Genomic DNA, 17,172 nt, shown 5'->3' with positions numbered 1-17,172 from the left:
AGAGAATTAAAAAGCAAAAGTTCCTTTTTACTTTACTGAAATTTGCCAATCTAGTATTGTAAATACGAGGTCACAGCTAACTAAATACCTATCAATTAAAACTTTCTTTAAAACATTTGCACATTTAGTAGCCTGACAAAAATATTGGATTACCAGTATTTCAAATGACATTGCATTTTACAGGCTAGCTGGGGTAAGACAGCTGTAAAAACAAAAGTTGTAGTAAAACAGAGGATATCCTATGGCAGACACATGCAGTAGTATAGTGACAAATTCAGAAGTGCAGGGTCCCTCCATTACAGTCACAGCACATCCCCTTACAGCTATCCCCCCAGGATTCACTATCTCTTCTGCAATTATAGAACAAGAGTAAAGCTGCTGCATGCATAGGCTCCTCCCCGAAACTCTCTTTCTGGGGGCCACATGTTGTCAGAAATGTTTTCATTTTAAAAATTATGAAATGAAACCAAGTGTGGGACTAGTATTTGAGAAACCAAGGTACTTTGCCATGAAGCTTGCTGCTCACTTACCCTAGGAGTCAATCAGCATGAAAGGGGAGGTATGTGTTAACTACTAAGAAGGGTCTTCTCAGTGACTAATATTACTCACGAGGGGTCAGGGCAAGCATTTCAAAATGAGTGGCCTTTGCAGCTCTGGTACTGGCAGCTCACCAAAGACTCGAGTAAGCTTAGCAGTCATGGAACAAGAGGAGAGGGGTCCTCTTGTGGATCAGGAATTGGTCAAGTAGCAGGACACAGAGAGTAGGAATAAACGGACAGTTCTCCCAACGGAGGGCTGTAGATAGTGGAGTCCCCAAAGGATTGGTATTGTGACCTGTGCTTTTTAACTTGGTCATAAATGATCTAGAGTTAGGGGTGGGCAGTGAGGTGGCCAAGTTTGCTGATGATACTAAATTATTCAGGGTTGTTAAAACAAAAAGGGATTGCAAAGAGCTCCAAAAGGTCTTCTCCAAACTGAGTGAATGGGCAGTAAAATGGCAAATGCAGTTCAATGTAAACAAGTGTAAAGTTATGCATATTTGAGCAAAAAATCTTAATTTCACATACAGGCGGGCCCCGCTTATACGGCAGGTTCCATTCTGGACTGCCGCTGCAAAGCGGAAATTGCCGTAAAGCAGAACCCATTGAATATAATGGGGCGTGTTGCGCAAAAATGACACAAAAATGACACAAAATGCCGCAAAAGCGCAAAACTGGCTTTAAAATGGGGAATTTCCCGCCGCCGCATTAGCGGAATGCTGGAAAGTGAAGCGCTGGTAAGCGGGGCCCTACTGTATACGCTCATGGGGGCCTGAACTGGTGGTGACTGACCAAGAATGAGACCTTGAGGTCATAGTGGGTAGCTCAATGAAGATGTCAACCCAGTGTACAGCAGCTGTGAAAAAGGTAAATTCCATACTAGGGATCATTAGGAAAGGTATTAAAAATAAAACTGCTGATATAATGTTGTTGTATAAATCTATGGTGCAGCTACATTTGGAATATTGTGTACAGTTCTGGTTGTCTCACCTCAAAAAGGATATTGTAAAGCTGAAAAAGGTTCAGAAGCACAACCAGATTGATTAAGGGGATGGAGCAACTCCCCTCTGAGGAAAGGTTGCAGCATTTGGGGCTTTTTAAGTGCAGACAAAAGGTGACTCAGAAGTGACATAAGTGTATACAATTGTGCATGTCATGGAGGAAGCTGATAGATAAAAAGTCCCCCTCTCTCGTAATAGTAGAACTTGTGGACATACAATGAATGTTGGAAGATTCAGGACAGACAAAGAAATTGCTTCTTCACACATCACATAGTTAAACTATGGAATTCACTCTCACAAGAGGCAGTGGTGGCCACCAACTTGGATGGATTTAAAAAAGGATTACACAGATTCATGGAAGAAAAGGCTATCAATACCTATTAGCTCTGCCTCCACAAGTGGAGGTGGCATGCTTCCAAATACCAGCCGTTGGACACTGCAGGAGAGGAGAGTGCTCTTGCATTCAGATCCTGCTTACAGGCTTTCCAAGGGATCTGGTCGGCCACTGTGAGAACAGGATGCTGGACTAGATGGGCGACTGGCCTGATCCAGCAGACTTCTTGTGTTTTTACGTTCTTCTCAGGCACTACTAAAACAGACTCTAGATTTTCTGCATTGGCCTGACAATAACCTGACGGGAATTGTGTCCACATTCATTGATAAGCAACACTTAATTAGCAAGAGAGATATGTCCCCCAGGTGCTTCTCTTGAAATAGTTCCTCCCATCTGACCTAGCTTTGTGAGCACTCCAGGCAGATACTGACTGGAGGAACAGCAGGGCTGACAGAGGGGTAAGGGAAGGGCAGACCTGCTGCATAAGGCAGAGAAGTAGGGATAAGAGAGTGCTTTACGAAATACTTCATCCAAAATAGACAGCTTAAAGCTCCTATGGAAAACATCAGGGCTCCATCCTGGGTTAGAAACACGCTCACTGTTCTGTGGGTTCCAGGGAGTCTCCGTCTCTCTCTTCTGAAAACGGTAGCACATAAAGGTAGTCAAACCCGCCTCTTTTTATTGTAAAATCTGGTGGGATCATCTTGAGTGCATTTTTAAAATTCAGCTTCAAAGAGATTTCCCAACTGATCGGCAGATCAACCCGTTCCCCCTCCAGGTGTGGCTAATGTGGCTAATGGAAATGCTTTGGGGTAGGTGACTAGTGTGTTCACAGCCATGGTTTGCTTTCTCCTCCTCGAGTTCCAAAATCATGTTCCCAGATTTGTGGAAAGTGTCTCTCTGCAGAGGCAATGGGAACCCAGCATGACCAATTGTCAGAGATGATGGGAGTTGTAGTCAAAGAGCGTCTGGAGGACCACAGGTTCCCCACCCCTGCTCTACAGGGTGCGTGAATTTGCACTTGCTTTTTTATATACATTTTTATATCTTTTTTTTTTAGTGTCAGTTCTTCTACTAAGTAGTTTAGATTGTTTTAGATTGGAGACTGCAGTGTCTATTAAACTTTGAAAATTTCTTGTGGAAATCTTGTATTTTAATTCTTGTTTACAAGAGTTCTTAAAGCTATAGATAACTTTGTTTTGCCACTGCTTCTTAGCTGCTTGTAGGATTAGCATTATACCAATACATTCCATTATATCATATATATCAGCATTGACTCCCTGAAGAGCTTGATGCCACTACCTGGATTGAGAAACAGAATTATTGTTATAGATTGCTGAGATTTGTTCATAATTTGGCTCCTGGTGAACATTTTGTACGAAAAGGCTAGGCAACCAGCTATCCATCAGCCATTGTAGTGTTAGACTAGAGATCTAATTGTGTTTTGACAGGAATCAAATTAACTAAGATTTTTCACATAGAGCATATTGCAACTTTGTATCATGATTATTCTCAACAATCCTGTCATTTGGTCCTTTTTAAACATTCTGTAAACATTTGACAATTCCATTTTCACATCTTACTTAAATTTTTATTCCACTGTTGTCTCTGGTGTCCCCCCCTTTTCAGAGTTTTAGCCTTCTCCTTGCCAGCATGTTTTAATTCAAAGAAATAACATACTTCATATGCACCTTAACATGGCAATGTTTCTTCATTTGGATGTGAAGTAGCAAATTATCATCAACAAAATAAAGGATTGCTCTTTGTTTCTGCTCCAGAATCTGAGACTGAGACTGGGAGTCAAGCCGCCTGTTCACCAATGGTAACAATATTTCCAGGAGAATAGCAAAAATTTCATTCAATGCTCAAACTTGAATCTGCCTGCAGATATGTGCAATGTTACAGGAGCAGCCCATTTTAAATAGCAAAAACTATTTCCAGAAAGGTGACTGAGGTCAAATAAATGGTAAGGAGAGGGGTGCTTCATACTTTCCTTGCCCAATGTATCCCCACCCTAAATTGCTGCTCAACCATGTTTCCCCTTGCAAAATTCTAAATGCATTTGCCCTTGAACCCCACAGATCAGTCCACTCCATGGTACATTTTGAATAGAAATGCACAGGTGGTGAAGGTTAAGGCATTCCCTCTCCTGGCAGCCTCTCTAATCCAATTCACCCATCCCGGAAACAACTGTTCCTGTTTAAATTTGCAAAAGTCCCTGTATGGCTCAACTCTACTCAGAAAAAGGGCTCTCTTTTCTTCACACAACAGCCTGCATTCCTCAAGAGTTGCACTGGTTCTGATCCTTGGAATATTTCATCCTCATTTTAAGGGCAAGAGGCCAAACAGCATAGCACTCTGCTTACTACAGCCTCTCCAACCAGCCTCTATCTTTTTAAAATCCTCCTTTCCCTTATCCCAGTATAGTAAAGCTGGCAAAATTTTGTATTCATCTACAACACTGCAGTATATGCTGCATAATAGTTATGTTACAAACAGAGACTTTATTTTATTCAAAGCATCTTTTGGGTTAAAGGTGTGTTTAAAACACTTATGGATCTTAATTAGCTCATTATAGGTTTCTTATGTGATGTTCAGAATTACAAATAAAAGGTGGGCAGAATTAGGAGTTTTGCAGTGCTTCTTTATAAACAGTTGAAAATAATTGTAGGATAAAGTATTCTACTCTAGGACCTTTGGGCTGAGAGAACCACACAAAAAAGTGTGCTTAGCCGTCACACAGTCTCGCCCCACTTGCCTTGGCCTTTTGTTACATCAGAACAGGTCACCTGGTACAATGATTAACCCCACAGGAATGTCTGATGAACATCTAAAAAGGTAAAGGTGTCCCCGCACTTGTAGTGCGAGTCGTTTCCAACTCTTAGGGTGTTGTCTTGCGACGTTTACCAGGCAGACCGTATATATGGGGTGGGATTGCCAGTTCCTTTTCCAGCCTTTCTTTATGCCGGGTACTCATTTTACCAACCACAGACGGATGGAAGGCTGAGTGGACCTCGACCCCTTTTACGGGAGATTCGACTTCCTCCTTCCGTTGGAATCGAACTCCGGCCATGAGCAGAGCTTCGGCTGTGTTACCGCTGCTTACCACTCTGTACCATGGAGGGTCTTAATGAACATCTAGGCAAGTAAATACTAATAAATATGCAAATGGTGTGATAAGATTTCATTAAACACTTTTAAGACAATTCAGGGAGTGAAATTATTTTCTGATTCAATAATGGAATCAAACCACACTGGAATTCCTGGCATCTGTTTATTGTACAAAGAGCAGCCACAGGATGCATGTATGTGTGATTTGGATCAGAGCAAGGAGGAATATCTTCTACCCATATGCCATACATTGAGGCCTCTATCCAAAGTACTTCCCACCTCCCCCAAGTTGTGATTGGCTGCAGCAAGAAAAACATAGGGGCTGACAACACAATCCTATGCATGTCAACCCAGAAATAAGCCTCATTAAGTTCAATGTGACTTATTCCCAGGTAAGTGTGTGTAAGATTACAACCTTATTAATGTTCCACTGTGTGTGTGTGTGTATGCATGAGTGCACACATGCACATGATTTCAAGGAATTGGCACAGGGCAAAGGTTTAAATCCCATACCATCAGCCTGATCCAAATTACCCCTCATGGCTACTTTTTGCAAAATAACAAAGACTTGGAAGTCTTGTTCTAGGTCCCTGCACTTCCTCTATGTTTAAGGTATGGATAATTTTTTAATTCTCAGATATTCATTAGGGGTTGCATCCAGTAAGTCTTACTCAGAGCAGACCCATTTAAATCAATAATCATGACTAACTTAAGTTGGATACAACTGTGAGCTTTCTATTTATTTATTTAAAGTATTTTTAGGTCACCTTTAAGGGCAAAAATCCTCTCAAAGAGATTTACAAGGTTAAACAACAACACCTTAGTGCCACACTGTTGTAGATTATCTGGTAGCCTGATGCAGAGAATCCCTATATAAAAAGGGGGATTCAGAGACCTGAGGCCAGAGATGAGGCAGAGAACTGTACCACAGCAGAGGACAACGCCCATCGTAAATTGAGAGACTGTTGAATTCCCTAATAAGCTGTCCTGAAAGAAGTACAGTATGAGAATCTCTCCACTCCTTGCCATGAAATTATTCTGTTTCACTTCAGGTCAGGGTTAGCATACTAAATCTTGGAGCACAGAGAGGCCATCAGTGATGAGAAGAATAGTGCTTGCTGCCTAATTAAGCATTTCTGAGCTCCTGGTGACTCTCAGGTCTCACCTGGGCTATACCCTCTGAGTCTTGAGGCATGCTTAAGAGTCTTCCACCTCTAAAAAGCCAGGAGACCTCATAAGCACAAATATCCACCAAGCGTGAATTCATTTTTCTCAGTTATTGCCAGCTGTATATACATATCCACACAGCCTACCATAAAGCATATCATACTGAATATCCGTGCATGGGAAAATAGTTCTCCCACACCACCACAATGCGTGTATCAAAATCAAAACCAGAAACAGGAGGTTTTGCTGGCAAATTAAAGATAAATTCAAATGTTATGGGGAATGTCAAGTATGTAGGGGTAAAGTAATGCTTCCACATGGCAATGATTCTTTGTGGGTGTAAAATGATTGTAAGTTACTTAACTATTTTGGATCAGCCCAATTGCATGGATAGCCACCATGCAAGCAGCCACTAAGCATAGGCTACACTGGTAAGCAGCTTACAAACATGATTCCAGTGTATATTTTTCATTAGTCTCTTTGTTGGGTACTATAATATTTGAATGGACCATAGTTCTTGTCCTAGAAAAGGCAGAATTGAGAAAAAAGGTGGAATAAAGACATAGAACAGGCTCCCTCTTTGTTCGAGTGCCAATCTGGAGTGCTTATACCTTGTGTTAGGCCAGCGGGAAAGACTGGGGATTCTGTTGGTGTACTGTCCACCCCACTGCCCAACAGTCTCCCCACCTGAGCTGATGGACATGGTTTCAGATGTGGTGCTAAGGACCTCAAGACTGTTAAGTCTTGTGAGATATTCCATGCCGAATCTGCTCTGTCTGGGGCAGCTCAGGACTTCAGGGTCTCCATGACAACCATGGGGCTGTCCCAACATGACATTAGGCCAACTCATGTAGCAGGGCACACTCTGGATTTGGTTTTCTCAATCGGGCAGAGAGGGTGATCTGAAGGTGAGGGATATAAAAACAGCCCCTGTGTAATGGTCAGATCATCTGCTGGTGAGCTTTAGACTTACAGTGGCCTTTTTCCTCTGCAGGGGTCAGGGACCTATTAAGAGGGTCCACCCCCAGAGAATGATGGATCCTATTGATTTTCAGAGGGCTCTGGGGAGTTTTCCAGTTGGTATGCCCAGGTCTTCTGTCAAAGCCCCGGTTGATCTGTGGAATACAGGGATGACCCCAGCAATTGATACAATTGTACCCGAGCATCCTCTCCCAACTGGCAGAGCTCAGAAAGCTCCATGGTATACCTCAAAGCCAAGAGCAATGAAGTGAGAAGGAAGACGGCTTGAGTGCAGGTGGGTGGAGAAAAACTCCTAACAAATGTAACCAAACACTGGTATGTGCTCATGTTTGAGCCTTCTCAGTGGCAGTGAAGGCAGCAAAGAAAACTTACTTCTCCACCTCCTTTGCATCCTCAGCTTGCTGTCCAGCTAAGCTGTTTAGAGTTGCTAAGGACTTATTACATATTGGTCCTAAGGAGGTAGTAGAGCCATCTAAAGCCTGCTGTGACATGTTTGCTAAGCATTTGGAGGATAAAATAACTTCTATCTGCCGTGATTTGGATTCCATTGTTGATGCTGATGATCCAGGTGAGGTGTCTGGAGTGCCTTCCGATCCGATGTCATTGGATGAGTTTCAGTTGTTGTGGCCTGAGAACATGAACAAGGTATTTGGTTGGGCCCGTGCAACCATTTGTATCTTGGACCCTTGCCCTTCATGGCTGATCTGCCAAGGAGGGGACAGCTGGGTGGGCCAGGGAGATAATTAATGCTTCTCTCCAAGAAGGAGTGGTCCCAGGCTGCCTGAAGGAGCCAGTAGTAAGACCACTCCTGAAGAAGTCTTCCCTGGACCCAGAAGATCCTAATAATTTTAGACTAGTTGTAAATGTCCCCTTTCTGGGTAAGGTTATCGAGAGGGTGGTCGCCAACCAGACCCAGGTAGTCTTGGAGGAGACAGATTTTTTAGACCCATTTCAATCACGATTCAGGCCTTGGCTTGGTACAGAAACTGCCTTTGTCGACCTGTACAATGATCTGTGTTGAGAGGGAGACAGGGGAACTGTGACTCTGTTGATCCTCCTTGATCTTTCAGTGGCTTTTGATTCATCGACCATGGTATCCTTCTGGGGCAATTGTCCAAGTTGGGTACTGGGGGCACTGCATTGTGGTGGTTCTGTTCTTACTTGGATGGCCAGCTCCAGAAGGTGGTTCTTGGGGAGTATTGCTTGGCTCTGTAAGTTCTTCCCATATTATTTAATAACTACATGAAACCGCTGAATGGAGTTTTGGAGTGCATTGTCATCAGTATGCTGATGACACACAACTCTATTTCTCCTTTTCATCTTCTGCAAGTAAAGCAGTGGATGTGCTGAATCAGTTATTGGTTGTGATAATGAACAGGATGAGGGCCAATAACCCGAAGCTTAATCCAGACAAGACTGAGATGTTGTTGATGGGTGGTTCCTCTGACTGGCTGAGTGGTGTGTGGCCTGCTCTGGATGGGGTCGCATTCTTTCTGAAGGAATGGGTTCACAGTTTGGGATTCTCCTGGATCCACTGCTGTCATTTGAGGCACAGGTGGCCTTGGTGGTTAGGAGTGCCTTCCATCAGCTTAGGCTGGTTGCCCAACTGTGACTCTATCTGGACAGGGATAACCTGGCTACAGCAATCTATGCTCTGGTAACAAAGTTATTGCAATGCACTTTACATAGGGCTGCCTTTGAAAACAGTTCAGAAACTTCAATTAGTGCAGAATGCAGCTGCCCGATGGTTGATGGATTAAAGGCAAACAGAACATATAACACCTATCCTGTTTCAATTGCACTGGCTGTCCGTACACTTCCAAGCCCAACTCAAAGTGCTGGTTTTGCCCTATAAAGCTCTTTAGGGCTCAGAACCCCAATATCTTCTGGACCCTTAGATCTTTCTCTGAGGGCTTTCTCCAGGTTCCCCCTCTGAGGAAGGCTTGGAGGGTGGTGACAAGGGAGAGGGCCTTTTCAGCTGTGGCTCCCCATCTATGGAATATGCTCCCCAGTGAGGTCTGCCTGGCACCTTCATTGTCATCTTTTTGGTGCCAGGTGAAGAAGTACTTTTTCTCCTAGGCATTTGATAGACTGAGATGATGTTTTGTTTTAATATGCTGCCAAACCTTCCTGTGGCTACATGGGGGTGCTATTGCTATTGTTTTGTTGTTGTTTACTGTTATGTTTATAGTGTATTTTATTTGTTTTTGTTTTAACATTGGGTAATGTTGGGGACCTTTGGGGTATCAAGCAAATCATCATCATCACCATGATGACCTAAAAAAGGAACAGAAAGAGGGCTGCCCCAATAATCATTTGCAACAAAGACAAAGTATGATGCACACAGACTGTTGCTTTGGCCTGATTAGGAGTAATCAGACCACAGTTCATACCTCCCCAGGTATCTGGAAAGCCCACTTCACAAAGTTATCATTATGGCATTGTTGGGCAAACACAAGCAGAATGTGAGGGCAATCTAAGCATCAAAGGGAGATGAACATCCTAAGATCCTCACTGCTGCACATGTTCAGCAATAATCCCATGACATACAAAGGTTAACGTCCATTTAAAAGGTAAATAGCATTAAAAGGAAGAACCTATTCTTTTGGTAGGTATAGGAAGCTTATTCAACATGATACATGTAATATTTTAGGGGTTAGGTGGGGAGAAGCACAATGGGACATTGGAGAATATTTTTAGATATTTTTATAACTGTTATATTCGGTTTGTTTTGTTTATTCAGTTATTATGTTATGTACATTGTTGAGATTTATTGTTTAGTTATGTTTATTTAAAATGTGATGTATTTTTTTCCTTTTAATTGCAATTGTACCAAATATGAATTTTATATTGTATACTGATTTTATTTTGTAAACCGCCCAGAGAGTTTCAGCTATGGGGTGGTATAAACATTTAAACATAAACAAACATAAACATATTTTAAATGCAACTACGTAACACACACACACAGACTAATATTACCTTTGGAGATGACACTTTAACATGTACAATAATCGGAGCTAAGGATGTCTTAATAAGTTGTGCTGGATGATTGATTGTATCTGCATCTAGAACAACCAGTTGTAAGGATCGTGCCAATTCAAAAATTCGTTCGATCTCACTCTGCACTTCCGCTGCAAAATGAAAAATGAAGGAATCATGGATTTCATATTCCAGAACAAGTCAAAATAATTTCATTGCCGCTTCAAAACCTGCAAACTCTTACCATTATGCATAAATGCACTATGAATTTTCAACTTATCATGCAGCATCTCATACTGATGCTCATCGTACACTCACAAAGTAAATATGGAGTTTTATTTGCTAGTAATCCAGAGGTGGACAATATGGTCTGAATCCATGCTCGTACATGCTCTGGTAACCTCGCGACTGGATTACTGCAATGCGCTCTACGTAGGGTTGCCTTTGAAGACAGTTCGGAAGCTACAGCTTGTCCAAAATGCGGCGGCCAGATTAATAACGGGGACCAGGCGGTCGGAACACATAACACCTGTTCTGGCTCGCTTGCACTGGCTGCCAATATGCTTCCGGGCTAGATTCAAAGTGTTGGTTCTAACCTATAAAGCCCTATACGGCGCGGGACCACAATACTTGTCGGAACGCATCTCCTGATAGGAACCTGCCCGTACACTACGCTCTACATCAAAGGCCCTCCTCCGAGTTCCGTCTCATAGGGAGGCTTGGAGGGTGGTGACAAGATCTAGGGCCTTCTCAGTGGTGGCCCCCGAATTGTGGAACAGTCTCCCCAAAGAGGTGCATATGTCGCCGACATTGTTGTCCTTTCGGTGCCAGGTTAAGACCTTCCTCTTTGCTATGGCGTTTTAATATGTAACTTGTTTTAGTTTTAAATTCTGTTGTAATTGTTTCTGATTTCTTGTTTTTACATATGTTTATGCTGTATTTTATTATGAGATTTTGAGATGTTTTTGTATTTTTATATTTTGTTGTACACCGCCCAGAGAGCTAATGCTAGTCGGCGGTATAAAAATCTAATAAAATAAATAAATAAAAATAAATAAATCCCCTATACAGAGAGGTTTAGAAAACATTTTTAAACAGTAACCATCATGTGGCAGAGGCAAGCAAGACTTGTAGCACACCATGGAAGCAGCAGAAGGGTCCATATGCTGGATTGTGGCAGGGCCAGGCTTCATTCTTCCTCTGAAGGGCAAGGAACTAAGTGGGACCATCCCATGCTCTTGTGCCACAAGTGAACAATCATCAAAAAAGTCACTCATCACTGTACAAGAATGTTAACGTCTTACCTAAACTGGACCTGGTGTTTGACCGCTCAATTATTGCCCTCTTGCTTGGATTATTTAGAACAGACCTCTTAGCAAGAGAAATGTCAGCTGTCACTCTAGTTATTGATATCCTAAAAAAAAAAAACAGAGGACAGAGAAAAAGAAATTCAGACAAGATTTTTTCATTTAAAATTGTGGTGCATTACCATTAACATTGTAAATTTACAACGGTCCCAAGCTATAGTCTGAAGGCACATAAGGCCAGCTTGCTGCTGAAGCTAAGCAGGGTCAGGTCTGGTCAGTGCCTGGATGGGAGACCGCCTGAGAACCATATGTAAGCCGCCTTGGGTTTCTATCATGAAAAGAAAGGCGGGGAATAAATTTTACAACATAGTGTGCTAAAGGAAGCTGTTGTTTATCACTGATCTGGAGTAAACAAGTCAAGGAAAATGCTAATTGACTACTCTGTTACAACAGATCTTTTTGGAAGAGCATGCAAAACACCCACACAAAATCAATAATAAAAAGTAATGATAGCAAACCTGCGGCACAGACAGACAAGATTTGCAGCACACCAAAAAACACTGTTGTTCACTGTTCCTAGGCCACAATACTTGGAATATTTTAACCTAAAGCATTACTTTGATGCATATTCTACTGAAATAATCGGGATGAAGATTATATAGCCACAAGAGCGTCTGTATACTATAGCCAGTGTGGAGTTTTCACATTCCGCAATGTTAAATTGAAAATAACCCCCATGCCATTCTGATGCTTCCCATAAGCTCATTCCAAAACAAAACCTTACAAAACATATAGTCCTGAACTCAGAAACGCTTGCTTAACAACCCTGTAAAAGTTCATGGTGATACACAAAACAGTCAGAGAGAATAGAGAGTTCAAAGTCTAAAAAGAGAGAGAAAAACCCGAGAACCCTTTTGGACTTTTTTCTGTCATAATCATTAAAAATCAGCCATGTTCACAGAGTACCTCTAATCCTAATACTGACCTTGCCCCATACTCTGACCTTCATCTTCTGCAGTTTAAAAGTTTAAAAAATGCCTGGCTGATTTTTAACTAATTTAATAAATTTTGGCTTGAACCCAATCATAACGTCGGGCATGCTCAGTAAGAACCATTTGTCAGAGTTCTAAAAGCCAGACTCACAGCTGCTGGGCTTGCCTAATGAGGGGGCCACACCCACACCAGACTTTGATTTCACTTGAGACAGTCATGGCTTCCCTCACAGAATCCTGAGAAGTGTAGTTTGTGAAGGGTGCTGGGAGGAGACTTCTGTTACACTGACAGAGCTCCAGTGGCCAGACTGGTTTAATAGTCAGCCATTCTGACTGAAAGTCTGTGAGGGGAACAGGGTGTCTCCTAGCAACCCTCAGCACCCTTCACTAATTACACTTCCAAGGATTCTTTAGGAGAAGCCATGACTGTCCAAAGTGAAATAAAGGCCTGGTGTGGATGTGGCCAGGGACAGCTTTGGTTTAAATTTGGATGGGAAGCTACATGTGCCTACTGTAGAATACAAAGGTGGAGGAAACGCTGAAAAGCAATGATACTGTTCACAATGTTTTCCTTTTGGAAAGGAAAGGGGCTTCCCCTCTGCCCAGTGCCCACCCACCCACCCAATCTCCTCCCCTCCCCTACCTGCCCCTCCCCTGGGTCAGTGTTGCACTATGACCTGAGAGACTAGGGTTCGAATCCCCAGACAGCCATGAAGCTCACTGGGTGACCTTGGGCCAGTCACTGCCTCTCAGCCTTAGAGGAAGGCAATGGTAAAACCACCTCTGAATACTGTTTACCATGAAAACCCTGTTCAAATAGTTGCCATAAACCAGTCAACTTGAAGGCAGTCCATTTCTATTTTCAAACATGATTGCACAGAAATTCCATTGAACTCAAAAAGTATGCAAATGATCAAACCCACCCTCCCTTCTATCCCCTCCCTCTTGCCCCTTCCCTCCCCCTGCCTTTGCCCCTCCCTCCCCATCCCCATCCCCTTCCAATCCCCTCCTTCCCCTTCCCCCTCCCCTTCCTCCTCCCTATGGTCAGTTTTACCTATCTTAAGCATGATTGCATGGAAGTAAATACCATTGAACTCTATAAGCATGCAAATGATCAAACCTGCCCTCCCTTCCCCCTTCCTTTGCCCCTCTCCAATCCACTCCTTCCCCCTCCCCCACAGTCAGTTTTTCCTATCCTAACCATGATTGCAGGGAAGTAAATCCCACTGAACTCAATAAGAATGCAAATGATCAATCCATTCTCAGCAAACTTGGACAGGATCCCATTACTTACCTCCCAGATTAAAAAGCAGGGAAATTCACTAATAGGCAAAAAACCTTGCGGTTTAAGAACATACCTATAGCCCACAGATATTTCTATCAAACTTTAAAAAGCAGGGAAATTGCGCAGCTATAGTGAATGCACCAGGGGAGCAGAGAACCTGACCTCCTCTCTCTGAGATGTTGGACTGCCCTACAAATTTGTCAAAATGCAAACACCATTTGGGTTGGTTTTTCACAGTCCAATCCACTTGCTGTGTAGCTTGGAAGAATTTGGTAACATGTGCCTCTGAGCATATGGTGAGTGGTGGCAACACCTGTCATCTCCAAAGATGGAGAATTACATTTTCGTATGTTTCTTGGTGTTCTTACTTTGCTTCTCTCCTGTGTTACTACTGTTTCTGCAGAGAATCTAACCTAGAAAATTATATTTCTCCTGCAATCAGCCCAAATAATAGAAAGAAGACATGTGCTGTGCTGATCTTGTTTTAGCAGGGAGGAAGCAACATTATTAAGACAGAGGATATAGTTCAGATGGTCACTATAAATATGTCTGATTTACTTTGCAATTTTAGAGAAGTTTCCTATAGGAAAGCATTTTCTTTTGTTTCTATTTCTGTGAATATGTGAAGTACAGCAACACTTTGCAAAATTTACACTAAGAAAACTCCAAACATAATTGTGGAATAGTGGCACTGATTTCTGCAAAATAGTCTCCAGTGGACCTCAGGAGTGTCTCAATTTGCACAAGATAAAACAGTGGAAGATGAAATATATTCTAGTTAAATTCTAGGTGTGCTCTATGTTTTTAATTGACCGTGCCCACCTTGCCTTAAATAAAGCGGTTTAAACATGGCAGCCTGAAAACATGCATCCTTTTTTTCAAACAGCTAGAGTCATTGCTTAAGTAGCAACATATTGTAATCAGTCTGATTGTACATCAAACTGCAGTTTCAGATTCAACTGTTAATGCACCCAAAATAGAAATAGAACATAACCTCCAATTTGAAACACAAAAGGCTGTCTTCACCATCATATGACATTGACCAATAAAAAGGCGTTGAAACTAATAAAAATAAATTTGACAGAGATTTCTAGGATGAATAATGAGGGAAATAAACTTTTCTAGTTTAGAAACATTAGCAACACAAGGAAAGAAGCAAAGTAAGAAGAACACCAGCAAACATACAAAAATATAATTCTCCATCTTTGGAGATGGCAGGTGTTGCCACCTACCAAATTCTTCGCCGCTTTTTAAAGTTTGATAGAAATATCTGTGGGCTATAGGTACATTCTTAAACCGCAAGGTTTTTTGCCTATTAGTGAATACAACTTAAGTTGCCAGATGCCTGTCCATAAATATCTATTACAAAAGTTCACATTGTAAGGATGCAATCAGGTCAGCATTCCTATTCCAGTTCAGTCAAAGGGGCAAGGTTTGTGCTGTAGCCTCTAATCTGGCATTGTTGAACACTTTTTTCCCCTCCATCATGCAAAAGCATGTGCCTTGTTAAAAATCAACAAACCTTCCCTATGATTGGCTTGGACAGTTTTTTGTGCTATATTTTCTGATCACTTTCCTGCCTCGCATCCAGTACCACCAGTCAGGCTCCTCCCACCCCTTTTTTACAATGTTACCACAGTATCAGAACTTAGCTGGGTCAATATTTCCTCCCTCCTTTTTCTGGCAAATCTAGTTTATGCTTCTTGTGTTGAGTGGGCCACTAAATGTCTATTTTTTCCCCTCCAGATAGTAATATATAAGCCAATGCATCTCTGCCTTGTGATAAAGGAATTGTCACCATGTTCCAAGTTGCAGGGATTTTTTTTAAGACCACTTCTCTTCAAACAAGGAAATATTCAGATAAATATACACTGTTCAGGGGGCCTCAATCTGGCACAAATGCTACTCTGCAGAGTAGAAATGTGAATTCAGACCCATTTAGGATGATCTTTCATTTCTTCATTTGTGCCAAACAGATATAGCAGATACTTGTTAGTTATGATGCTTCTCAGCATCTTCCATGTATGATACAAAAATATACTCCACAAAGGGTTTATTCATAGCAACCCCTGACTTGTCATTGACAGTTGCCATGGTTTCCTATAGGAAAACCATGACATCCAGCTACCATAGTATATGCTGTACTGAAAGTCATCTGACAGTGACAAAACACCTGCTCTGTGTTCCACACTTAATGTAAATGCTTGTTTTCAAAGCCATGAAACAAGATACAGTACATAGAAATAAGATTTCAGAACTTCAGGAAAGGGGAGTGCTAGAGTGCTGTTGAACACCAATACTTCAACTGATAAAGAATTCAAAGTGATGATGCTTTAAGCAGAAATGTTTCATCTGACAAGTTCCTATAGAGCAATGATCACATTTGAAGTTCTTGCTCATGTCATCTTAGCTGTGCAAATGGAAAAACTAGAGATTTTCTTTTGCAACAGTATCTCATATTTCATGCAGGACAATTTTGCAAGAGCATTCAGCTATACTTCTGTTGTCTGATCTGCGACCAAGCAAGGAGGAGTGATGGCTTTTCTGGACAGTTCCTCAACTCCTGGTCTCACAAATTCATTTGGTAATCTAATCTGTTACACTTAATCCCTGTTTGGATGTCCCTTCTCCCAACACAGAAGCAGTGATGTGCCAAGTAGCCCTGTCCCACAGTCTTTGAACAAAGAGAGCAACCACTGATAATGGATGAGTTTTCGTGCATACAGCTTTATGTGTGGAAGGTTCTGTGTGACCTAGAATTCTGTACAATCAGCATTCTGGGGTACAAGGAAGCCTTCCTATGTACAACTCTACCATTATAGACAGGCATGCTCTTTGCGTGAAGACCAGCGGGGCTGGACTAATTGGCAGGCTGCTGCTCCTGTGCTGGCAAACATGGGAGCAACAACAATTCAATGTGACATTTTGCCCTGAAGAAGGTAACACAAAGAGTATGTTGTACCAACACAAAGACCCACATAACAAACAACAAGGAATGGGTGAAATCAGCTGAACCTTTAAACAGGGCTTGACTAATGCAAGAATTAAAAAAACCAAAAAAGCAGAACAGGACCCACCAATGGTTAGAAGGATGCTTGAGGATGAATCACCAGCTTCTGACTTTTAAGTCCATTCATAAGCCGCCCTTCAGTAACAGGGTGGCATACCATTTAAAATAGATACAGTAAAAATCACAAAAGAAAACACGAAAATGACAGAGTCCCTGAAAAACTTGCATGCTGGCTTTCCACTGTTAAAATGCAACAAGACTGCTTTCAGCTCAAATTAAAAATCCACAATAAAATAACAAAGGAGTTAGCAATAAAATTCTATACACAGAATACACAGTATAAATAAAAGCCGCACATACACAATAAAACTGTTAATTACTATAAAACTCTCTGGCAGAGAGGAAAGACTTGGCTTGGTACCAAAGAGAAAGCAATGATGGTGCCAGGTGAATATCCCAGGGA

At 41.9% G+C, this 17,172-nt stretch overlaps 1 protein-coding gene across 3 annotated transcripts in view; it reads right to left on the bottom strand.

The window, feature by feature from the left end:
* The window catches only part of CACNB4 (calcium voltage-gated channel auxiliary subunit beta 4), a 252,585-nt gene that overhangs the window by 22,987 nt on the left and 212,426 nt on the right, over positions 1–17,172 (bottom strand). For all 3 annotated transcript variants that reach the window (XM_061608779.1, XM_061608781.1, XM_061608780.1), the window contains 2 exons: positions 11,420–11,529; positions 10,116–10,267 (listed from right to left, as the gene is read on the bottom strand). In XM_061608779.1, the coding sequence (XP_061464763.1) occupies positions 10,116–10,267; positions 11,420–11,529 (262 nt within the window). The remainder of the gene's footprint in view (positions 1–10,115; positions 10,268–11,419; positions 11,530–17,172) is intronic.

This window comes from Rhineura floridana, chromosome 2 (assembly GCF_030035675.1).
Source record: "Rhineura floridana isolate rRhiFlo1 chromosome 2, rRhiFlo1.hap2, whole genome shotgun sequence".
Taxonomy (NCBI): domain Eukaryota; kingdom Metazoa; phylum Chordata; class Lepidosauria; order Squamata; family Rhineuridae; genus Rhineura; species Rhineura floridana.
The sequence above is the reverse complement of the archived record's forward strand: the minus strand, read 5'-3'. Positions and strand labels throughout refer to the sequence as shown.